The following is a 26090-nucleotide window of genomic DNA, read 5'->3' as shown; positions in this document are numbered from 1 at the left end:
TTCAATTCCTTTCTCAATTAAATCACAAAAAATTGACATCATGCATCTTTGAAATGTTGTAGGTGCATTACATAATCTAAATGACATTCTCTTGAAAGCAAATGTTCCATAAGAACTAGTAAATGTTGTTTACTCTTATCCTCAAGAGCAATAGGTATTTGTTGGTATCCAGAATATCCATCCAAAAAGCAGAAATAACGATGTCTAGCTAGTCTATCCAACATTTGATTTAGAAAATGTAGAGGAATATGATCTTTCTTGGTGGCGGCATTTAATTTTTTATAATCAATACATATTCATCATCCATTGAATTGTCTTGTAGAAATTAATTCATTTTTTTCATTTCCAACACGATCACTCATTAGTTCTTAATGAAACAATGAATAGGACTAACCCATGAACTATCTGAAATTAGATAAATAATTACAACATCCAACCACTTTAAAATTTCTTTCTTAACAACCCTTTCATTATAAGATTTAATCTTCTTTGAGGATCAATTCTGGTTTTATAATTATCTTTCATTAAAACTTTGTGCATACAGATTGAAAGACTGATTCATTTAATATCAGCTAATGTCCATCCAAAGGCTTTCTTATGATTTTTCAATGTCTCTAATAAATTTCCTTCTTGTTCATCAGTTAAATCTGAGGATATAATAATAGATAATGTAGATGAGTTCCCCAAAATTGTATACTTAAATGAATAGGTAGAACTTTCATCTCAAGTTCAGGAGGTTTTTCAATAGATGGTATCGGAGTATTACTATTTTCAGTAATATCCAAAATTTCAAATTCTTCCTCAACATAATTTAACTCAGTATTTTTCTCTTTCAATTCACATTCAAAATCTTTTTCAATTTATAATTCTTTTTGTACCAAAGTTACTTCATCTTTTTGATCTGATATGGCTTCACATCTTTTTTGAAAATGATTAACAATCATATAGTCAATTATATCCATTCTATAACATTTACCATCTTTTCCTTTATCAAGATACTTCATTGATTTAAGCACATTAAAAGTTACCTCCTGATCATTAGTTCTCATGGTTAATTCTCCTTTTTGCATGTCTATCATTGCACGTCCAATAGTTGGGAAAAGTTTCCCTAAAATAATAGAAATTTCTTTATCTTCTTTCATATCCAACACAATGAATCAACAGGAAAGATAAATTTATCCACTTTAACTAGCACATCTTTTATAACCGTTTTAGAATAAGTGATAGATCGATCGGCTAGCTGTAGAGTTACAGTAGTAGGAGAAATATCTCCTAAACCTAGTCTTCTAAATATAGATAATGATATGATATTAATGTTTGCTCCCAAATCACATAAAACTTTTCCACAAAAAATTTCTCCAATTGCACAAAGTATGGTGAAACTGTCAGGATCTTTGAGTTTTTTAAGAATCTTTTTTAGAATTATTACATTGTTCTCTTCACTAAGTACAATAGTCTCATAATCTTAAAAATTCTTTTTTTATGTAAAATTTCTTTCATAAACTTTGCATAACTTGGCATTTGTTCCAGAGCTTTTTCAAAAGGAATATTAATTGTAAGCTTTTTAAATATCTCAAAAAATCTTGAAAATCGTTGATCAAGTTTCTGCAGTCTAAGTCTTTGAGGAAAAGATAGTGGTGGTTTTTATTCATTCTTCTTAGTTGAAGAAACATGTTTTTCCACTTCCTTAAGAATACTTTCTTCAAGTTTGATACTTTCTTTAGGTTTGTCAGTTTCTTTATCTTTTCCCTCAACTTTGATTTCGTGTTGAACACTAACACTCAATTCATTCCCACATCTTAGTTGGACAACTTTAACTTGTTCTTTCTCTTTACTTTTATTATTAGAATTTATCTCAACATTACTAGGAAGTCTTCCCTGAGGGCTATTGCTAAATACATTAGCAATTTGTCCCAGTGATTCTATATGTTTCTTATAGCAGCACTCTGACTCTGTAATTAATTACACATTTGTAACACCACTTCTTCTAAAGACAACTTTTTCTCCTTAACTTGTTGATTATTGTTAAATCCATGAGGATAAGTAGGTCTAAAGTTAGAATTACCTTGGTTATTCCAGTTTCCTAATGGGTTTACTTGATTGTTCCCCCATTGTTGACTTCCACCACTAAAATTGTTATTTCAATTAAAGTTTGGATAGTTTTTCCAACTTGGGTTATAATAATTGAAATATGGGTTATTGGGTCTATTAATAGCATTTATAGTTTCTAATGAAGTTTGAGAATCAAACATTTGTGATAATGAATTTTCTTTAATCAATTGAGGTGTTTGAGAAAAATTCTTTTCAATTTGGTCTCTTTTCCTAGATAATGCAGCAACTTGTGAAGCAAAATTCGAAATAGCATCATTATCATGAATATTGGCTCCTTTCTTAGGATTTACCTTTTCAGAAGGCCATTGAAAATTATTTGTAGCCCTTTGCTCAATTAAAGTATAGGTTTCATTAAATGATTTAAACATTAATAAACCTTCAGCAGCAGCATCCATGGTAAATCTAACTCATTAAATGATTTAAACATTAATAAACCTTCAGCATCCATGATAAATCTAACGGATTCAACTAACCTATTATAAAAAGTTTGAACAATTAACCAGTCTGACAAAACATGATGTAGACACTTTCTAAGGAGTTCCTTAAATCTTTCCCAAGTTTCATAAATTGACCCCCCTTCATACTGAGTAAAAGTAGTATTATCATTTCTAAGTTTAGCAGTTTTTAAAGGTGGAAAATACTTGGCAATGAATTTTTGTGTCAAATCTCCCCAAGTTCTAATAGTTCTAGTTACTAATGAATTTAACCACATCTTAGTTTTATCCATAAATGAAAAATGAAAAAGTTTAAGTCTGACGACATCATTTGATACATTATCATATTTAAATGTAGCACACAGTTCTAAAAAACTTGCAAGATGTTATTTGGATCCTCATTTGGTGTTTCCCTAAACTCATTCTTTTGTATCATTTGTATTATTGCATGTTTAAGTTCAAATGAGTTAGTCGCTACAACAGAAGTTTGAATACTTAAGTGAATTTCATCTGTTGTGGGGTTTGCAAAATCCTTTAATGGTATTTGTAAATTATGTTGTTCATTTTCACCATTTTGAATTTCAATACTATTTTGTAAAGTGTTCGTCTTATCTTGAAAATTATGAAGTCTTCATTGTTTTTAAATTTTTCTTATAGCATGTTCTAATTCAAAATCGTAGGGCACTAAACCTTCAGATCCCGAACTACGCATACAAATGATAAAATTTAGAAAAAAAAATAACACAACAAAATAAAATGAATTTTTTTATTTTAAATTCAGAATCGTAGGGCACTAAACCTTCAGATCCCGAACTACGCATACAAATGATAAAATTTAGAAAAAAAAATAACACAACAAAATAAAATGAATTTTTTTTATTTTAATTTTTTGGTTTTTGTAATTTTCAAATTTTTTCAAAATTTTTGGTTTTTAAATTTTAATAAAATAAGTTGTAGAATTCAAACAAAATTACAAATCAAAAAGTTTACTTTCCAAATTTAAAAGTTTATGTTATCTATCCCTGACAGCAACGTCAAAAACATGTATTTTTAATCTCCAAAATATTGCCAAAAACTTGACCCAAATTATATTCAGCGGCTAGTGTAAATAAATATAATGATACAAAAAATAAATAATTAAACTCACATTAGAGGTACTACGCAAGTATACATATCATTTTAAGTAATATAGGATTTTCCTTAAAACCCCAATATCGATTCAACGAGGATAATTGAACTATTTAAATTGGCTTGCTAAACTCAATAGTAAATTTTATTTAAATTGCATATTTAAATAAAAACAAAATGATAGCAACTGTTAAGACTAAATTAAAGCTGATAGAAACAACTATATTCAATAGTTTAATTAAAGTAATTCTAAACGAGTTTCAATAATATGTAAAGAACTTTCCCCTTACAATGATATATTAATCTATGTAGGATTTAAATGATTAAAAATATGATGATGTATTGTGACAAATAGGAGCATTCTTATTCTTTACCCCCTCCTAGTGCTAGCAAAGAATATTGACTAATTTAGATTTTTTCACCAGCTTGTGTAGTATTGATGAATAGATTCTGGCCTCTCACCCACAGATAACCCACCGTGTCCTGTGTATAAGACCTACTAGGGACCCTTACGATACAAACTCTAAACCTAATTTGAAAAAGAATATAGCCTGTCACCCTAGAAAAATCAATTCTACTCCCATCAAAACGTATCTTCCTATCTATTTGCACTCCCCCTTAGGTGATTGCAATGACTCTGCCTAAAATGAAATGTGACACTCACTAGTTGGGTGAAATCATATCCCTCCCGAGTCTTTATGTTTCTCAATGGATTTTAACCTCACAAGTGACTAATTTGTAAAGTCAATGAAGAATTGGTGAAAATATCATCACAATTTTTAAAAGTAAAAAAGAAATATTTAAATCATTGTCATCCCATAATAATTAATTCCCACGAGCAAGGAGAAAGAAAGGGAGCTACTCAGAATTCATGGAGAATAAAAAAAACACCAAATTTATATTGAAATCCAAGTCTTAAAAACAAAAACTTAAATATAAATACAAAGTACCTTATGTCTTCTCCTTAACACAAATTTTTGAGTCTCCTTCTCCAAATTCTTACTCTTACAACACAAAACACATATAAACTCACAATAAAATACAAAAGTGGGACTTCCTAAAGCCTTTAAATGATGCCAAAAAGTCCTCTTTTTCGTTCAATTTTTGTCCATATTAATAAATTTATGAAAATAACCAAGGGTTGCTTCAAACACCCCTTCAAAATTTGGTCAAATTCAATGGATCTTCTAGAAGGAAAGTTATTGGAGCTATGGCGCTATAATGTCAGGGGGCGACGTTGTGGTGCCATACAATTTGCACCATTTTTGCTCATTTTTCTCTCATTTTCTCCAAATGTTCATTCTATGTACCTGAAACCAAAAATATATAAAAATATATTTCTTTAAAGTGCGATATCACTTAAAGTATGCATAAAAGGATCATAAAATATGCACTAAAAACATGTAATTTTAAAGTGGATCAATCTGCTTACAAAATTCCTATAGGAATGACACATTATATGCTCATATTTAGAAAGGCTTGTCACTTACCAGTTGAATTAGAACATAAAACTTATTGGGCGATAAAGTAATTTAATTAACATGAAAGAAGCTGGTGAGATATGATTATTGTTATTAAATAAGCTTGAGGAAATTAGAAATGAATCTTATGAGAAAGCTAGAATTTATAAGGAAAACATGAAAAATTTGTATGATTGGAAGATTTTTAAAAATTATTTTGAGCCTGAACAAGTGGTTTTGTTATACAATAATCAATTAAAATTATTTCTTAGAAAACTTGAGTCCATGTGGCTGGGGTTATTTATTGTGATAAAAGCTTATTTTTTTGGTGTTGTGGATATTAAAGATCCAAAAACAAAACAAAAAATTAAAGTAAACAAACATCGACTAAAACCTTACATTTGTGGAAACAAGCCTTTGTATGAAGAGATCCTGATGTTGGGTCAATTTGACTAAAACATTGGATATGTCAACAAAGTGCTTTGTGGGAGGCAACTAATAGTTATTTGTGTGGATTGATTTATGATTTTTGTTGTTGTGGACTATATGATGTAGTATTGAGACCTGCTAGATGTGAGGAGGCACAAACACACTAATTTGATCATTGGAACGAGATTGGGATGTAAGAGTTTCAACGCAAGGAAAAATAGTGTTTACCTAAGCATTGACGCCTAAGTGCCAAAATTTGGTAAGTCTGGTGCCTAAGCGCCAAAATCCGGTGCCTAAGTGCCACAGTTACATTACATGGGTAAAACTTCCCACAACAGTTTTAACCCAAAATTTTCTATTAAAACCCCCAAATCTCATCCCTTGAGGTCAAACTTTGAACTTTGGTCTAAGAGAATAAAATTGGAGAGGAGTTGAGTGCTTAGTTGATATTTCTTGCCCAAATGGAGAGTAGATGCAATAGTGGTGCAAGTGAGAAGAATACAATGCCTAGGGATGCCCAAACTTACTTCAATGGCTTCCTAGCACTAAGTTTGGAGTGGATCACTGACAAACTAATGAAGATTAAAGAGGGGTTAGGAATCTGCATAACAAGCTAAGTGACATGTACCACCAGTACGACCATTTGGAGTGGCAGATGAAACTCCAATTTAATCATTTGGCTTGTTATTAAGACTATTAGGTAAATATTTATTTTGATAACAAGTGGATCAATGAGAAAATTGACTCTGAATTCTCTTGTGCTCCTTTCTACCACCTATACGATCGTAACTTTCTATCAATCAAAAAGGTGGAGGATAATGGTGCCAACAATTACCGATCATTAGAAGGGCTTATGAGGATTTTATGTGTTAAATATGTGTGCGATTGCAATTAGTGTGTCTACTCTAATTGAGGTTGTGTTCAGTACTACGAGAAGCTTAACATTTGTATTAGTAATTATATTGGTTTGATCTGTTGTATTGCTTTAATATGTTCGTTGTATTAAAACTTGTTTGTTAGAAATGAAAATGTGTTAGGTTTGTGAAAATTTTGGTGTGTTTGAATGTTGGAATGAATAGAGTTTTGAAGTTATAATAGACTAAATGGAAGTTGGAAGATGTTGGGAGGATAATCGATTAATGGAATGAGGTTAAATTAACGTTAAATTTTGATTTGGAGGCCTTAGGCTTGCTGTGCCACACTTAAAATTAAATTTTTCAAAAATGTAGACCTAGTGCCTAGGCACCTGAATTGGCGCCTAAGCGCTAGCTGTTTGCACAACAGGGTGCTTAGGCAATTAAATCTGGCGCCTAGGTGCCAGAATCCAACGCCTAAGCTCCAAACCAGCAAAACTGGTCAATAAGAGCAAAAATTTGGATTTAAGCTGACCCACCACAATTTTTTACCTTCTTCTCAGTTGCAAGTATACGTATCGTTTCAAGTAATATAGAGTTTCTTTAAAAACACCAGCATTGAACCCACAGAGAATAAGGGATTTACTATATACCTTCTTTTCAGTTCCAACTAGTGAGTACCACACTAAACCTTGGATGAAGGGGATGACAAATCCTGGGGAATGCAAATAGATAGGGAGATAAGTTCTGATGGGCGTAGAATTGGTATTTCTAGGGTGACAGACTAGATCTTTTACTAATTTGGTCTAAAGTTGGAATTAACCCTGGTTAGTCCTATATGGAGGGCACAGTGGATAATCTAAAAGAGAGAGGCTAGAATCTACTCAACATAATCACACAAGCTGGAACTAACTTTAGATTAGCCAATGTTCTTTATGCTCGGAAGGGGTAAGGAATATGCATGCTCCTATTTGTTACAATATCTTATTTTCATCTTTAATCATATGATTCCTGCACTGATTTCATTAACGTGCAATATGATTAAAACAAGCAGGAAATACACATAAAAGATATATAATTTTAAGACATGTTAATTTCCCCAAACTTAAACATTACTTATCTTCAAGTAACCTTTGTACTATGTAAAGCAAATATAATAATTTATGGTGGTAGGTTTCACTTAAAGAATCTTATATTTTTGTCCCATAAATGTGATAGTGAAACTTTTAAGAAAAAAATTCAATAATTGAGGTTAAAACTAAAATATAAGGATATTCAGCAATCAAGTTAGAAATTCTGATTTTTTATTCATTTCAAAAATAACTATAATTTGTCACACTAAGAAATTTTAGAAGAATTAAAAGAAAAAAAATTATAGAAGAACTCTACTAAAAAAAAGACTAATACTTTTTAAAATTCAGAAATGTAAATAAGTTTTTTATTCCTGACAACGATGCAAAAAATTTGACCTAACCCACAATTACGTAATTATTTAAATCTGAAATGATGGCCAAATTGTTGTCCCAATTTATATTCAGTAACTAATGTGCAAAATAAACGTGTGATTAAATTGATTAATGGTTTACACACTAGGGCTACTATGCAAGTATACGTATCGTTTTAAGTAATATAAAGTTTCTTTAAAAACACCAGCATCGAACCCACAGAGAATAAGGGATTTACTATGCTAACTTAAGCAAGTATACGTATCGTTTTAAGTAATATAGAGTTTCTTTAAAAACACCAGCATCGAACCCACAAAGAATAAGGGATTTACTATGCTAACTTAGAAAAATTTTTACTTAAACTGTAAACTAAATTCGCAGGAGAATAATATCGAATTGTTTGTAAAAAGATTATAATTAAATCAACTACTTCTAATTTAAACTAAAAGTAAATGTAAAGTATCGAAATTAAAGATGTGTATCATAATTGTACTCCTCTATATGGAGGGCACAGTGGATAATCTAAAAGAGAGAGGCTAGAATCTACTCAACATAATCACACAAGCTGGAACTAACTTTAGATTAGCCAATGTTCTTTATGCTCGGAAGGGGTAAGGAATATGCATGCTCCTATTTGTTACAATATCTTATTTTCATCTTTAATCATATGATTCCTGCACTGATTTATAATCTTTTTGCAAGGGAAAATACTTTTTATTATAATTGTACTTCTCAACTTCTCAACTCCACTAACTTTCATTACAATAAAGTTGAATGCATTAGTAACTCCAATACCAGCTTTTGTCATCAATTTGAGCACATCTCCATTAATGTCATTGATGCTTCGGTTAAATCTCAAGAGATGTGGATCATCTAGCATGGCTAGGGAGTGTTTATGACTCTCTAAAAATTTTTTAACCTTTCAATTGCCATCGACATCAACATTATATCGAATCAAGGCTGAACAACTAGTTCTGATGCTAATCTTTTAAACTTCACAATATTTTTGAGAATATGGTCCTTTTTAAAAGTGGCTTTTCCACATAGAAAATTATTCAATTTTATTTTCTTTGAGTTTGACCAATAACTAACATGTTTCTTTCGAACTGTAAATCCAATATGATATGCATAAGCACAATATAAGCTATATGCATTGTTTTTATTGTGCATATTGATGCCAAACAACCAGTCTACAATTGGTTCATTACTCACATTCATTGCTTCCAAAACTGCACATATATACAAATAATTTAAACATGATTACACATTCTATTAATAAGTGTTACAAATATTTAAGAAAATTATCTAAATAGTGATTGCATTGTGGTGGTATTGTGATTAAATTTATCACAATACCACCAAAATATCATTAAAATTTCACCAGAAAAATAACGAGAATACTATAAAAGTACTACCAAAATAACATCAAACTACCTCAAAAAATCTACAAAAATACCACAAAAATATCACCAAAATATTACTACAATACCACCGAACTAACACAAAATGACACAAGAATACCATCATAATATCGCCAAAATACTACCAGAATATCATAAAAATACCACCATAATTCATTCACTATACAACTAGAATAACAACAAAATTCCGTCAAAATACCACCACAGTGACAACATAATACCACAAAAATTTTAGCAAAATACCACAAGAATAACACCAAAATACCTCCAAAATACCGCTATAATACTATTAAACTAACTCTAAAATACCACCAAAATATTTCTACAATGCCCTAAGAATAATACCAAAATACTACGAGAATATCATAAGAATTAACACCAAAATACCATCGAAACACCACCAGAATAACATAAGAGTACCGCCATAATACCATCAGAATACCACCTGAATAACACCAGAATATTACCAAAATATCATCAAAATATGACTAAAGTACTACCACAAAGTCACCAAAATACCACCATAATACCACAATACAACCAGAAATTATTGTATTTTTTTGCTATTAGGGTGATAATCTAGCAGTATTGAAGTGATATTGTGGAAGTATTTTGACGATATTGAAGGGGTATTGTGGTGTCCTTTTGATTGTATTATAACGATAATGTAGTGATATTTTGGTGGTACTATGATTGTAATAAGATGATATTATGGTTATATTATAGTGATATTGTAGAGGTATTTTGGCGATATTGAAGTGGTATTATGGTTACTTTTTGATTGTGTTATGATGATAATGTGGTAGTATTTTGGTGGAACTATGGTGGTAATGAAGTGATATTCTGGTCACATGATGGTGGTATTGCTTTACAAATTTTGTGATTTTTCTCACAAATGAACCATATATTTCACTTATCTCGTATAAAAAACAAATGAAAGCTTATAATATCATAATATATTTATTCAAAACCTTAGAGAAATAGTAAGTTTGGTTTAAACAAAAAAAATCAATACAAAAAATCACATTTATTCAAACTAAAAATAAAAAACATCAAACAAATCTAAATGAATGTTATCATTTCAATAACATTAAGAGTTCGTTTGAGGCAGCTTGTAGTTATCCAGATAAACAGTTTATTCTGAAACGTGGCCCATGGGTGGCCAACAATATCGACCGCGGTCTGCGTTTAGTGTAAGAACCCAACCGCATTTTGGGATAAGCTGCTGAAACGTATTTTTCAAATGTTGAGGCGGTGTTTTGAAAACTCTACCCGCACTTATAAGCTACCCCAAACAGGCCCTAAAACTCACTCCATTTCGTTTTTTTCACAAAAAAAAAAATTATATTTTATTTTTAAAATTGATATGCTACCATGCTCTTTAGAACAAACAGAGGATTACTCGTCGCAAGAACAATCATATCCAAAAAAGAAAAAAAAAGGAAAAAAAGAAGAAGAACAGTGCACGATTTTGAATAATGCAGGATTTTATTTTTGAAGAATTGGATTCTTTTGGAGTCAGGCCGAGCCAAATAAATAACTTTTTCTCATTTTTTTTTATTTGGCAAAACCTGAACCCTCCACTGGCAAGAAATTAAATTCTGGATTTTACGTCGGTTGCAATATTTTCTGCTTGTGCGGATTCCCTCTTCCGCCTACTTTACATTCCTGCCTGGCTCATCCTGAAATCTGGGATCGCAAGATTCCGTCATTTTACATCCTTTGGGTTCTTCGCTCGCAGCTCCCGCAGGAAATCCCTTTATCGACATCGGGAGATCTTCCATGGTGTAGTCGAACTCAAAACAGGTGTTTTTTGATTCCCAGAAACTAGCGCACTCGAGATTATCAGGAGGGGGTTTCGGTATCTGTTACTGGATTAAGATCGGGAAGATCAAGCTTCCTACTGCTCGGCTTTTGATTTGGCAAATTTTGAAATCTGATGAGAGCAGTGATCGAAGAGTCTCATCAGGGTCTTTTTTTTTCTGGAAAGACCAAATTTTAAGAGATAGGGTTTGCGCTTTTCGATCAAGGGCTACATTGCTCATAACTTTTAAGGGAATCATGTTTTATGGTGCTGTGGTGTGGGATCCATGGCTTATTCTTTCTCAGATCGTGTGCCTCCAATGCTTATACTACCTAACGCTCGGGGTTCTCTTGTCTATTCTTGTCGGAGCCCGTGTTTCTAGGATGAGCCTTGTTTATTTCTTCGACTTTTCTACCCTCACCGCTACAACTGTAACTGGTTGGCTTGCAATTGCTGGTTTTCTCTTAAGTGCAGTAGCAGGGTAACGTTTTATTTAATAAGGATTTCTACTGTAATTTTAATTACACTGTTAATAACTTCTTATCTACTAGCAAAGTTCATGTTCTTTTCCGATCGCATCCAATTTTCCTTCTCCTGAATAATATAAATATGGTCCTTCGCACTATGTAGTGCCATGCTGAATTCTCAGAAGTGTCGACTTTGCAAGCTTAATTATTTATCCTGTTGTCTTTGGCATCCCTTACCTGGAATATAATATGGATTCTAATTATGAATGCATGCCTCTCTGCCATTGATAATTGTTTGCGCAGTACTACTGGCTTGATGGGCTGGTTGTATCAGTCTGGTGGTCAGAACACTACCCACCAGGGTAGACACGGAGATTAAGGAAATTTTATCTACTCTGATGCCCACGTTGGGCACATGAGGCATAACTACTTCTCTTTCTTGTGCTGCCCTATTAATTACAGTGATTCTTAATGGAGCATGCATGGGTTGAATACTGGATACTTTAACCTTTCTCTTACAAATTCTACAACTTTTTTATGCTTTCCTGCATCAAAATATTGCTAGATTTTCTTAGGCTTTTTATCGTTATTATTGTAGAAATCATGTACTTTTACTTCGTTATAACATCTATATATTTCCATGAAACCAATGTGGGAATGTTCTTGATCTTTAAATCAGCCAGGTGATTGCCTTGTCAGTTTGCCTAAACTTTATGTTCCTTGAGAAGACCTTTGAATGGAGTCCTAGCATCTTTTCCTATAAAAAATTAATGGAGATTCCTAGTTGTTATTGATATGAAACTTGAGCCACATCAAGCGTATGAGCCACAAAGTAACGGATTTGGATGATAACGTAAAATTTTTGAATTAAATTGCATGTTAACATGAAGCCACAAAGTAACGGATTTGGAAGAACAACGAGAATATGTTTAAAAAGAAATTTAAACAAGAACTAGGACTTTTCTGATCTTAATGCCGCAATGTAAAATAAGCCTTAAAGGATAGAAAACAAAACAAAATTTTTGGGCTTTTTCTTATGGAGCAAGTTACTTCAAAGAACCGTTGTTATTTCCAATGTTTGACAGAGACCATAGGTTAAAATATTGCAGGTAGGATTTCCATACTAGTGGAAATGGCAGGTGTTAGCAGGTTTTTTGTCTTGGCCATTCAGTACTATTTCTGGTTCTTGCTTTCTCTTTACCAATTTGACATGGTAAAGGTTGCTGGAGTTTTGACTTTGGCTTAAGATTTTAGTGCGCAAGGTATCTATCATGTAGAAAAGAAAAAACAGAGTTTACCGCTCAAGAACTAAGGAGTGTTAATTATAGGAATGGACCATAGAGAAGCCGTGTAAACTTCATTTTGATTCTAAAAATCTTGGTGAAAGAAAGTAGATCGTTGTTTTGTGAAAACTTGTATTGGAATGTGCCATGGCTAAGTTGTCTAACTGCCCACCTTACTATAACCAAATAAATATACAGTTGTCAAATGATCACATAAAAAAATGATGATAATGAAGAAATTGAAAAAACAGAGAACCTTTTGGGGATATTTTTTTTGAAATCAACAAAAGTTGAGGTTGAACCTGCTACTTTGATGCTAGGTAATCGATTGGTAAGAATGTAGGTTTTATCAAGAACTAAAGTAAGCGTTAATAATAAGAAAAGACCACAGAGAACCGGGTATAAGCTATGTTTTGAAACAAAGGAATGTGTTCATGAAAACTTGATTTGGAATGTGCCTTAGCCAGGCTGTCTTGGCATCCATCTTATTATCACCAAATAAATCCACATTAGCGAAAGGTTCACATGAGAAAGACAATTTGATGATAATAATGAAGTTAAAGAAATAGAGAAGATTGTGAGGGTAATTCTTGTTCCCATATGCTGAAGGTTTATTATGAAATCAAGTAAAGATGAGGTTGAACCCATACTAAATACTAGGGAGTTGTATGGTTCAAGAACATACATGTTGCTTTGAAGACCATTGTTGATCAACTAAGATGGCAATGGCATCAAGAATTCTCTCATATCAATGGATTTTTCACCCAATTGCTTTTCTTTTCTATCTTTTAACTATCCAATAAGTTCTACAAAGAAGTGATAACAGCTGAGAAGCCTTTCATGGACTGGAATCCGTGGGTGGCATCTTGATCGACACATAGGAGCGGTTTCAGAGCCCCAATGATCGATTGTGGAGAAATCATAGATACATGAACATTTTCTACTCCACCTCTCCAAGTTTAAGTAATCCACCCTAAAACTCGGAGCCCTCTGCAAGCTTCCGGAATCTCCTCTTCATTTTAAAGGAAGGCTCCGATAATAATTGCAGTTATTCTTGTCATCTTAATAGACATTAATAACAATATATGTTTGACTTCTCATTTTTCTTCTTTATGAAGAATTCAATTTTTTTTTTATGTAATACAATTTAGTGTATCTTATTCTATTTGTTGGCTCTATCATCATCATCTTTATCATAAATAAACTTATTCTAACAATTTGGTTTAGCTTTATAAATCCTTATTTTCTATATATTTTTTTTGACTTCTCCTTGAGCTGTTAATTTTTTTTTACGAATCATTTTGAAAAACTTCTATTTTACCTTATGCCATCTATTCGATACTAACTTTATCTAAACTCAAAATGGGTTCATTTCTTTACCCTTCATGGGATATGTCAAGACCTGAGGATTTACTTGAGATATCTTTCTTTATGTTTTACCTTTTTGATCATTGTCACATCTCCATTGGCTACTGCTTTCTTACTATTTTTATGAATTTATTTGGTGGGAAGTTGTTTTAAGGATAAGATTTGCTAGAATGTAGTATTTGTAAGAAAGTTGCTACCCAATCTTTTAAAAAATAAAACTAATACCTATAACTTTTAAAAAAATTGATTTCCCTGCAATAGCTTTATAATCACTTTTATAGAAAGTTACTGGACTTCCATTTTTAGTTAACTTGTTTACAATAAACATCACTCTAATTTTCCCCTTAATTTGATCATTCTTTAGTTTATATTTTATAGTTTTGGCACATTTTTATCTTTAACATTCTCATTTCTATAATGCTCAATGTAGTTGTCAATGATTTTCTTTTATTATAACACTCTGATTTAGACAACATTGTCAACTTAATTGTATTTAACATTAAGAGACGCGGGAGCTTACCGCGGTACTGTAGCTGCATCTTTTTCATAGCTAACTCTACTTTAGCTTTTACTATCAATCTATAAGTTAATCTATTATTTTATTAATTACTCTCTTTCAAACAAATTTCTTTATTAAAACTTTTATTTAATAACTTCTTTGGTTGCATTTTTCATTCTTTTCCTAATGTTCATCTTTAACTAATATTTAATTGTCTTCACTTTTAATGAATATATTTTGATCAAAGTCTCTACATTTCTCATCTTTTGCGTTAGTTATTCCATATTTGTTTTTCTTTTGTTATTATCAAGCCTATTATATAAATAAAAAAAATATATTTTCTTTGCTCATTACACTTTTTATATATTTTTAATTTTTAAATAATTATTAAGCCTTAATAGTAGTTTAATTTTACTATTTTTACAGTTGTTTTTTAATTAATATATTATACCATCTCGCTCTTCCACCAATCTCCTTATTGGTGTAAGGTCTGTTTTTAGAGTCACGTCCTTTGCTGCATTTGGTTAAAGAATTTCAATTTGCCTCTCTTAGCAACCTTTCATTAAAAATTAGCAATTTCTTCCTACTAAATCTCTTCCACCTTTTTCTGAGAAAATTTTATATTTTGAATGCATTTTATACTTCTAACACACAGAACTTTTTATTTGTTATGAGGTCAAACCATCTTCTTCAATCACCTTAGATTTTTTTTCAATGAAAAAAAGCGTTAAAAGGGAAGCCTATTTGCAATTTGTTGGCTCCATTTTTACAAGTACTAAATTATTTTTCCCATTTTTTAGGGTATATGTTCTCTATTACAAGGTCATAGATTACTGTAAAATTAAGTGCTGCTTCTCCCATTGTACTTTTATTTAGCTTCTTGTAAGCAAGCAATATTTATTTACTTTTAATCATTGTGTCCGCCATATCTCTTGTTCTCCCATTCAAAGCTTCAAGCCTTCAAATTCCATATAATAAATTTAGTAGTTGTTTTAGACCTAATCAGCCTTCCTACTCTTTTGTTAAAATCAAGTTAAGTTGTGGGCGTCACTTGCAGGTGACTTCCTAGCAAACTTTTGGCATAATTGGGCGACATTGTGTGCATCATTATGGTGATGTCATAAAACAATTTAATCCACTTTTAATAGACTTAGTATAAATTATGGATGTTGCTTTTGTTGAATGTTATGACTCTTGATTCATTGACTCGAGAGCTGCCTATAGGGACCCCTTTTGTGTGTCCTGCTACAGTGTCTTGATTCTAGCTATAGTATCACATGGATCCATCTTGCATGGAGCCGTTCGCTATCTCCGCAATAATACTGCGGGGGATTGCGGCTTGGACCGGTCCAGGAGGGGCGATCAACACTTCCTTTATGTGGATTTCCCTCCTATTTGGAGTGGGGTCCACTCTTATTTATCCCAAGTCTATAAATATGTTATTTTCATGTTTTAGGCCAGTTTTTTGTTATTTTTATATTATGACAGCCATTGGCATTCCCCGTGTTCTTTCTAGGGCTATATCCGAGGACAAGTGGTGCTTCGACTATATCTCTCGCTTCGAGGTGATGACTATCCTCAACCTCCCCATTGCCCGCAACCTCCCCATCGCCATAACTACTGCAACGAGCGTCATGCTCTTCGATTTTCTTTGCATATGAACCGCGCTTTTAAAACATTGGTAGGAGTTTGATTGCATGCATGATTGATCAAATATGGCCGATGAGAGCAAAAATCCTAATACAATCGACAAGTGAAGAAGTGTGTTATGGTTGATGAGCATAATCGACAATGATGTCATGCATAAGGAATGTAATAGGGTGGAGCATAGTCTATGCATATGATGTAGACATCAACGACCAAGGAGGCACCTTGAGAGGTATTGTAGGAATCATCGCCAAACTACATGTCACATGAAACAAGTGGACATAGCGTGAGAGAGCAGTGTGGGGCAAATGCGAGTGATGACTGTGAGCATTGGCAGCGATGGAGAGTGAGTGCAAGTATGAGAAAGTCGCATGTACTTGGAATAACCGATAAGGAACAAAATGTATAAGACAAAGGGAATGATTAGAATTAGGGGAAAAATCTATATGATAAAGGGAATGATTAGAATTAGAATAAACCGTTGCAGGTATTGAAATAATATTGCTGTTAAAAAACAAATACCTGCCTTTTTCTCTCAAGGATTGTCTATTTGATGATTTGAACTTTGCTAAACCAAGGAATTAATCTGTAGCTGATTACATGGATAGCTTTTAAGGAATATTGTTGCATTCTGAGATCAGGAATGATTCAAAATCGTTATTTTCTAGGTTAAAATTAGTTTTAAGACTCAAATTTAAAAGAGAAATGGCGCCATGTAACTTTAATTTGCTTTTGGAAGCTTTTTAACTTGCTTTATTAGATTTTGAACTACAAAAGTTCACGCACTTAAAATAATTTCTCATGTGGGTATTTCTCTTTTTACCTGAAGTAATCAAAACTGAAATGAACACATAAATGAGTCAAAAGGAAAGTCAGTTGCTACGACTTTGGGATTCAAAACTTTGGCAAATGATTGCTTTAGATGTTACCAAATTGATAATTTTGCGAATGAGCGCCCTCATTAAAACTTAAATATTAATATTGAAGAAAAAAGTAATGAGAATGATGTGCATTAGTTAAACTAGGAAAAAAGTGATTTTTATAATGCCTCGATTGAGAAATTTTTGTTTGTTGTGTGATGCATCATTACCTTACCTTAAGTGGAACTTAATTAGAGGACTTCATTGTTTTGAACTTACTTTAAGCATGATGAAAGACTTTATAAGTCCACCTATTGTGGATGTTGCATGTATGTTGTTGGAAGCCAGTCCTCAAATTTATGAATTTAAATTTTGAAAAACTTCTGCAATCCAACAAAGTACCTTGGTTCATTTACAACCCCAATGATAAGTTATAATTACTTAATGATATTTAGCATGTCATTGATTTTTTCTTGGATAATTGTTGCCTAGTTTTTCATATTATATAATTAATGTTATGGAACATATTAAACTAAAAATACCAATAGATCAATTGTTGCATAATATATTTATTAGGGAAAATGTATCATTTTGTGCTTGCATTACTCACTTGTTTGAGATGAGAGCTAGAGAATATGCGTGAATAGTTGAGCGATTATAAAATTATTATAAAATGTTGATATCCGTGATAAGATTAGTTGATATACTAGACACATGTCTGTTGTGATTCTCTCAATGATTTATTTGAGTGGTTATTATCAAGGGTGAAGAAGTAAATGAATGATATTGCATGTAAGATAAAGAATGGTTTCCATGAATGTTCATTACTGTCTTTCGGGATGGCAACTTGTGCATTAATATTTAGGCTTAGTTATTCATCAATCCTCATGTTGCTTACTAGTAGTACTTTCATAAAGTTTGTATTTCATGAATATCTCATGTTTGACTCATTAAAAAATTCATGCTTGAATTGTTTATGTAAGTGAGCCGAACATGAACATATATTTTTAGCTTGATTTATAAATGAGCCGAGCACAGTTAATTGTGCAATTGTTTTATGTTTATTTTACTTAAAATAATTAAATAAATAAAATTTATTATGAATTTCATATTTTGTAGTAATCATTTAAATCATAAATTTATGACAAGGTTTTTGATTATTTTGATATTTATTTGATTTTTTATGTTTTATTTTAAAACATTAAAATTTAATATTTAGTAAGTAGTTTAAGCTAAGTATGAGCCAAATACAAGCCACACATGATGGATGAATTTAACATGATTTAAATAATGAACATACTATTTACAAAAAAAATTGAACGTATATATATATTTATATATTTCGTATGAACCAATCACAAATTGGAGCATTACATTTATCAAATTTACCCCTTTTACGGTACAAAATTAATCTCAAAAGCTCCCTTTGGGATGATTTGGATCAATTTTTGTATGGCTGAGGAGCTAAATTGAGGTCAATTTTGTATAATTTAGGGATTATATTGAAGAAATATTATTTAGGGCTAGATTGGTCTATGAATGGTCTGGGGATTATTCTGAGTTTTTTTGTTTAGTTTTTTGTGCACATGCTAGTGAAGAGATGCACACTCGCATGAACACATGCAATTTATGAAAAACTAGCAAATGCTTTCGAATGCTCGTTGTTAGTATTAAAATTAAGTTTCATAAAACAAAGAATTGGGATATAATGTAGGTGAACTACCAAATGACATATCCCATGGCAGTTTTTTTTACTGCTATCACATGGCTGACATTCTGACAAACAGTTTAAGGCATGCTGGCATCTAGAATATTTTCCTGCTTTAATTGTGGTTTACATCCTTCTACGTTTGCTGTTTTCTACTGTCAAGCAGTCGTCTTCTCTTCTTACTGGAAGGGATGGAACACGCTTGATTTGGCATTTATTTTTTAATATGTAATGCGGTCTTTGTTTCTGCATTTTCAGGACAATTTTTATGGTTGTGTTTTTGAACTATGAAAAATAAGGGTCATTGGTTTCTATATTATTTTGCATTTTGGACCAATATATGTTTTTCCAGCACTAGCTGAGTGTGCAGAACTTAGTAATATCCGCACTCACATCTCAATGGTATTTGTCATTCAGTAAAAGAGAAAAATCATTATATTTTTCTTGATAGTTCTTCCTGTAAACTAAATTGTAGTTCATACCATGCATATACTCTTTTTGATATTGGGTGTTACATTCTACTCGATCATGTTTGTTCTTTGATACATTGCCTTTTGGTTGTTCGAGATTACTGTCTTATTTAATATCATTATCACTGCAAAATTGAAATGGATTCTAAATGCCATTGGATTATGCATTAGTCTGACATTTCATTATTTCTTGAGCAGGGCAGGGTACATTCTTTACCTGATTGAGAGAGCGAGGAAGTGTTTGGACTTTTCAGCTACTCTCTTCATTGTCCATCTTTTTGTTTGTATAATGTATGGGGGCTGGCCATCATCCTTCACATGGTGGATTGTGAACCTCAGTGGATTAATATTGATGGCATTGCTTAGTGAGTGGTTATGCATTAGACGCGAAATGCGAGAAATCCCGATTACAAGACTCCGTTCAAGTAAGTTGCACTTTCAATTGGTGATTCTTTTGTGTCCTCTATTGAGCATACTTTTGTTGGTACACTTCAAAGCTTGAGATTTCCCCATCTTTGTATACATGGAATGGTCCTATTGGTACATGGAATGGTCTTTTTGGTACACTGCCTTTGTTGCTATGTAGCGCCGACACTTCTAAAAATGCGTCATACCCGTGTCGGACACGTATTGGACACCGACACTTGTCTGACACGTCCCAACACTTCTCCGACACTATAAGATATATTTTTGAATTTTTTCAGGTGCAAACACATTCGGGACACATCTCAACATCACATTAGATATGATCTTAACACTATTTCGAGAAAATGGGTTGCGAGAGTTAGAAAATTATAAATATATGTACATCCTTTATTATACCTCATAGTCGAAATCACTCCATCTCTCGTCAAGTTAAAACTTGCTTTAACATTTGTCAAAATCGAGCATCGAAGGTGTATCCAATATTCGATAAAGTTGAGCATTAGTAATTCTCTTTTTGTAATCATATAATTTTTTAATTTTTAGTAGATAAATTGGATTATAAGTTGGATATACTCTTTTGGAACATATTATATATAATTATAAAAAATAATTTTTTATAATCATGGGTTTTTATAATATAAATTAAATATATGAAGTTAAATTTTATTCTTGCATAATTTGTGTTGTCATATTTTTAATATAGAATAATGAAAAGATATATTTTTTATATTAATAATTAATTAAATATAAAAATGTGTCTATGGCGTGCCGTGTGTTTTTTTTTTTTCAATTGTCGTGTCCCCGTATCGTGTCTGTGTCTGTGCTTTATAGCTTTGTTGTTGTATGAGATTTGAAATATTTACAATTGATGGCTTACAAAGGAACCTGCTAAATAAGGAACAGTTTCGTTCATTTTTGCAGATCATGAAAGACATAAAAAATAATTAAGTTGAATGTGCTAATAATTATGATGATTTTGTTAACTAAAATGTTATAAAAGAAAATGATATGAGTATATCAATAATTATTTGTTAGAATTGTTAGTGAAAAACATGTGAACTATAAAATATAGAGAACATATCCATGAACTTAAATTTCTAGGAAATTGTAAACTATAAAATGACTCATTTGGATTTCTTTGTTTGAAACTGGATGATAATAAGGGGTTGGCGATGGATTTGAAGTGAACGAGTAGTAAGTTATAGTGTGAGAACGAGTTCTTGATATTGTGGTAGAAAGATTTAAAGTAAAAAAGGGTTTGATGTCCTTTCCCTCAAAATTTGGTTTAAGGAGTTGTGGGTGGCTGAGAATTAGTTATGGTGTGTTTATTTCAGATTTGGCTTTATGAAATCTCAGTTCAAAAGCTTGTGTGAAAAATCTGCTGTTTAAAAGTTGATGTTTTAGAAGCAACATCTCTGTTTGAAAAGTAAAATTTTGAAAGTGCTGTTTGTGGACAAATGTCTGAAGTACTCTTTTGCTTATATTATATAGAATTCATAGTTTTTATAGATTTATGTAATTCTCATATTTAACGGTATCATTTAAATAAGCTGAAATATAGAAGTGAATTCAAAGTTAAATTATAGAATCAAGTGTTGTAAGGGATAATGAGAGAGAAAAAGATCTTCGAGAATAGAATGATTTGACCATTTAATGAACCTATGCAATCTAGTTTAGGCAAGAATCTATTTATTTGTACTTACATGATAATATATAAATAAATACTAATTGTTATTAATTATGATTAATAGTTGTATTGACAAAATTATATCTGTTAGGGGCATTTACATACATACCACTCAATTCTTATGTATTTACATATATAAAACCTAAACTTTATTTTATACACTTATATCATCCAAATCACATAAAAATATCATCATTTTAATTTTAAAAAATGAAATACATCTTTTCATGTATAATTTAGGTGACTTATATGTAAAATTAAAATTTGGGTATTCAATATGTAAATATATAAGAAGTAAGTCGTATGCATTTAAATCTAATGTCACATTAGCAGCCAAACAGCTGATTGGACTTATATTAACATTTTCTTATAATCTTCTTTTGCTAAATTAAATTTTAATCTAATCTCAGTTTAAAATTCTTTGAGCTCAAGCAGTTAGTGTTTTTAAAATGATTTTAAAAAACACTTACCTTTTATCATAATTTATGCCATCACTATTATTTAGCATTCCCACAGGGTCTCGGGACTGAAATCAAAAATCTGTCTTTTGATAGTGAGCGAGGCATGGGTAAAATTAAAAAAAAAAAATTGAACAATGGATGCGGGACCTCACATGTGGCCACGAAACCAATTTCTGCTCTGTGTCGAACGCGTAGTTCCGGATTAAATGTTCAATCAAACAACACAAAACACAGTTAAACCATAAACGTGGTTCAAAAAGTTAAAACAAACACACCCATAGTATTGGGATTTTTATTATGAGAGCACAAGGGATTATTTTAGATTGGATTAAACTTATAAAGAATGATATGATGTGGTTAAGAGTAGATCTGGAGTTGATGAGGAGATGAGATGTATGAGAGGATCTCATTGTTGTGCGGTTGGACTAGGTCTCAACTAGTGGAGTTGAGACGGAAAGCTTATGAGGGGGAGTTTAAGACTTGAAGGACAATTAGGAATGATGTTAACGAGTGTGGAGAAAAGTAAAATGAATTACTTTAGTTGTTAGATACAAAAGAAATAAAAAGGGTATTAGATAGCTAGCAATCTCACATAGAAATGCCAAGGTTTAGCCACTAAGCTCTCAAATCAAATGAGTAAACCAAAATATTGTGTAAATTTTGAAAGATTATCTCATTTCAGAAATAGACTATTTATAGCCATTACAATCGCCCCTCACAAGAACAATTCAAAATATTGTGGGAAAAATAGGTGTTCATATGCATTAGATTTAGAAGAGCATACATCATTACTTCTATTTTGAAATAGAATCACCTATCTTGAGATTTGCAAGTATTATTCATCAACATTGTTTTTTTATTTCCTCAAATATTTATCTTTAAAATCAAATCTAATTCTAAGTATAAATACCTACACAATAAGATCACTTAAAATTCCAAAAGCTTTTTTCTCTTTAATCCTGTTTAAATTTATTTTTTATAACTTAAATTTCTTATACACCATTGATTTTTCACTCATATATGCCATCATCTTGGTTATATTTATATTTAATAACATATAAAATTAAATACATGTTTACTTAATATTAGTTATCACTATACCCATTATATTTAAATTATGAAGAAGTTATTAATGTTTTTCTTCTTATGCTAACCATATTATAAAAACATCCTTATTCAACATCAAGATAAACCATACTCTTAAGCACGGTAAACAATCCATGCTTTATACTTAAAATTATAGATTTAAAATTTTCTTGTTTTATTAATTGAAATAAGAGTAACATGCGGCCTATAGTCTTTATAATTAATAATAAATGATTTGCTTAGCTACATCTAATTTTAATCATAATTAGGAAAACAATTTACTGTCAGTATTGACATATTTTTTTTTAAAAAGTTTCTATTGAAAACCTTAGCATAATTTCTTCTAAAGCTTTATCATCATTTCCTTAAGAAAGTGACATAAGATTAGGGTTACTTAGATCCGAAGAGAAAGAGAAAGATAATTGATGTGATAGCTTGCTTGTTTGTTTCTCCCATTTACTTGCTCAATCTCTTGTTCCCTCTCTGTAGGTTGATCTCCCTTTTTCTCTCTGTGTCACTCTTGCTCACACTAACTTTATCTTTGTTTGACTGTCCTAATTTTTCTTTGGCTCTTGATATCTCTCATTTCCTCACTCTCTCAATGTCTCTTTTGCTTCTTTCTTCAACTCCCTCTCTCCCTCCTTGTTCTCATTCACCCCCTCTAATTTTACTTTTAGGCAGGGTTGGCTATAATCTATTAAGATAAATCGAAAATAATTAGTTTATATTATTTATATGTTTTTTATAAGAAAAAATTAGTCTTTCTATCCTTTAAATCGAAAAATAATCCGTTTATAAGCTTTATCATCATTTCCTTAAGAGAGTGACATAAGATTAGAGCTTACTTAGATCCCGAAGAGAAAGAGGAAAATAAATCGATGTATAGCTTGCTTGTTTGTTTCTCCCATTTGCTTGCTCAATCTCTTGTTCCCTCTTTGTAGGTTGATCTCCCTTTTTCTCTTTGTCACTCTTTCTCACACCGTCTTTATCTCTGTTTTACAGTCCTAATTTTTCCTTGGCTTTTAGTCTCTCTCATTTCCTTACTCTCTCGCTTTCTCTTTTGCTTCTCTCTTTAACTCCCTCTCTCTCTTCTTGTTCTCATTCATTCCCCCCTCCAATTTTACTTTTAGGCACGTGGTTGGCTACAATCTACCCCCTCTAATTTTACTTTTAGGCAGGGTTGGCTATAATCTATTAAGATAAATCGAAAATAATCAGTTTATATTATTTATATATTTTTTATAAGAAAAAATTAGTCTTTGTATCTTTTACGCATAAAATTTCATCCTTGGACTTTACGTGTTAGCTAAAATCACAAAATGCACATCTAATTTTTACAATAATATATCATCACAAACAAAGCTTAAACATTGCTTATCATTAACGCTTAGTTAAGTAGGATAAATTAAACCTAAATCTGTAATGCATGAATGACTAAAATGTAGAGCAAATATCTCATGTATTAAAGAAAGACATTTGATCTACTTATCTATTGACAACAATTATTGTCTTTGTAGTAATCAAAGCTAATGAATTTTTATTTTTACTGTAAGTCATGCTTTCATAAACATTAGTAGATTCCTCCAGCTCTTGTTAAGTCATGATATGGCCTCACACGTGTACGTTTCACTTTGGCTAATTTTTTTTTGTAAGTATCAATATGCCAAACTCTGTTACCTTTTGTTTTCTCTATTTGTATATCTTTCATGAACAGAAGTAGTATTTGCTGTAGACTTTGGAGCAGTGTTAGTGCGGGTCTTTTTTTGCTTATTTGGGGCTCTACTTCTAATCAAATAACATTGTCATCCTCTTTAGCGGGTTTCCTTTTATGCATATCTATGCTTTTCTAAGTGGTTTGGAAATAATTTCTACTATTCTAGGTGTTTCTACCATAACTAAATAATTTTTTTTCCTTAAGGTACTAATGCTTGTCTAATCACATCTCTTAGTTTAGATAAGAATCAATGCTATATTTTTTCTCAACATTTTATATCAATTACAATGCTTACCTTGATAGCATCATAAATTCATCCTCATTATGTATTATAAATAGATCTTTTTCACCGTGTTTATAAACTTGTATTGCATTTGCCTCCTTGTAGATATAGACACCATTTTTTATAAGTTACCACAAAATCTCTTAATTAATCAGCATATTAGCTTGCTCTCCAAATGTGCATCAATGTTGATCTCTATACAACCTCTCTACTTCATTGTCTAATGTAAAAGTGCAAGCAAAAATTTCTTTTCTTTGTGCAGAGCATATCATCCAGTATCTTCTCAGTGCACGGTAACTATTAGTTTGCTCCGTGGGACTTTCAGCTTCCATAAATAATGATGATCAACGCATTGAAATAAATTAAATTATTTGCTCACTTGGATGATATTAGTTACTTCTATTAGGTTGAGATTGTGAATCTTGGGATCATTTATGTTATTTCAGCTATCATTTAAATAAAAGCATCAGTATTATTAATATCATTTGCTGGTGTTACGTAGGACCTGATGATATCCCAATTGAAGTGTGGAAATATTTGGGAGATTTGGGAGTTTCTTGTCTTACTAAACTCTTTAATATTATTTTAAAAACTAAAAAGATGTCTGAGGAGTGGAAGAAGATTATTTTGGTCCACATTTTTTAGAATAAAGGGGATGCACAAGAGTGTGCAAGTTATAGAGGAATTAAGTTGATGTGTCATACTTTAAAGCTATGGGAGAGCGTAATTGAACATAGGTTAAGACGCATCACAAAGATTTCTCATAATCAATTTGGATTTATGCCGGGCAGGTCTACTATGGAAGCTATACATTTATTGAGAGGTTTGATGGAGAAGTTCAGAGATAATAAGGAGAATCTACATTTGATTTTTATTGATTTAGAAAAAGCTTACGATAAGGTTCCAAGAGATATCCTTTGGAGAGTCCTCGAGAAGAAAGGTGTTGATATGACTTATATTCAAGTCATTAAAGATATGTATGCTGGAGCTGTTACTTGTGTTCAAACTAAAGGAGGATTGACCAAATATTTTCCTATTTCTGTT

The 26090-nt window shown here is 31.5% G+C and overlaps 1 protein-coding gene across 1 annotated transcript in view; it reads left to right on the top strand.

Annotated features, from left to right (window-relative positions):
- The first annotated feature begins 10801 nt into the window (after positions 1-10801).
- LOC110027159 (protein SYS1 homolog) overlaps positions 10802-26090 on the top strand; it is a 34585-nt gene continuing 19296 nt past the window's right edge. Inside the window, exons 1-2 of the mRNA XM_020728505.1 lie at positions 10802-11568; positions 19588-19814. Coding sequence (XP_020584164.1) covers positions 11345-11568; positions 19588-19814 — 451 coding nt within the window. The 5' untranslated portion in view covers positions 10802-11344. The remainder of the gene's footprint in view (positions 11569-19587; positions 19815-26090) is intronic.

Source organism: Phalaenopsis equestris, unplaced genomic scaffold (genome assembly GCF_001263595.1).
Source record: "Phalaenopsis equestris unplaced genomic scaffold, ASM126359v1 Scaffold000002, whole genome shotgun sequence".
Classification (NCBI taxonomy): Eukaryota; Viridiplantae; Streptophyta; class Magnoliopsida; order Asparagales; family Orchidaceae; genus Phalaenopsis; species Phalaenopsis equestris.
This window is presented reverse-complemented; position numbering and strand designations above follow the sequence as displayed.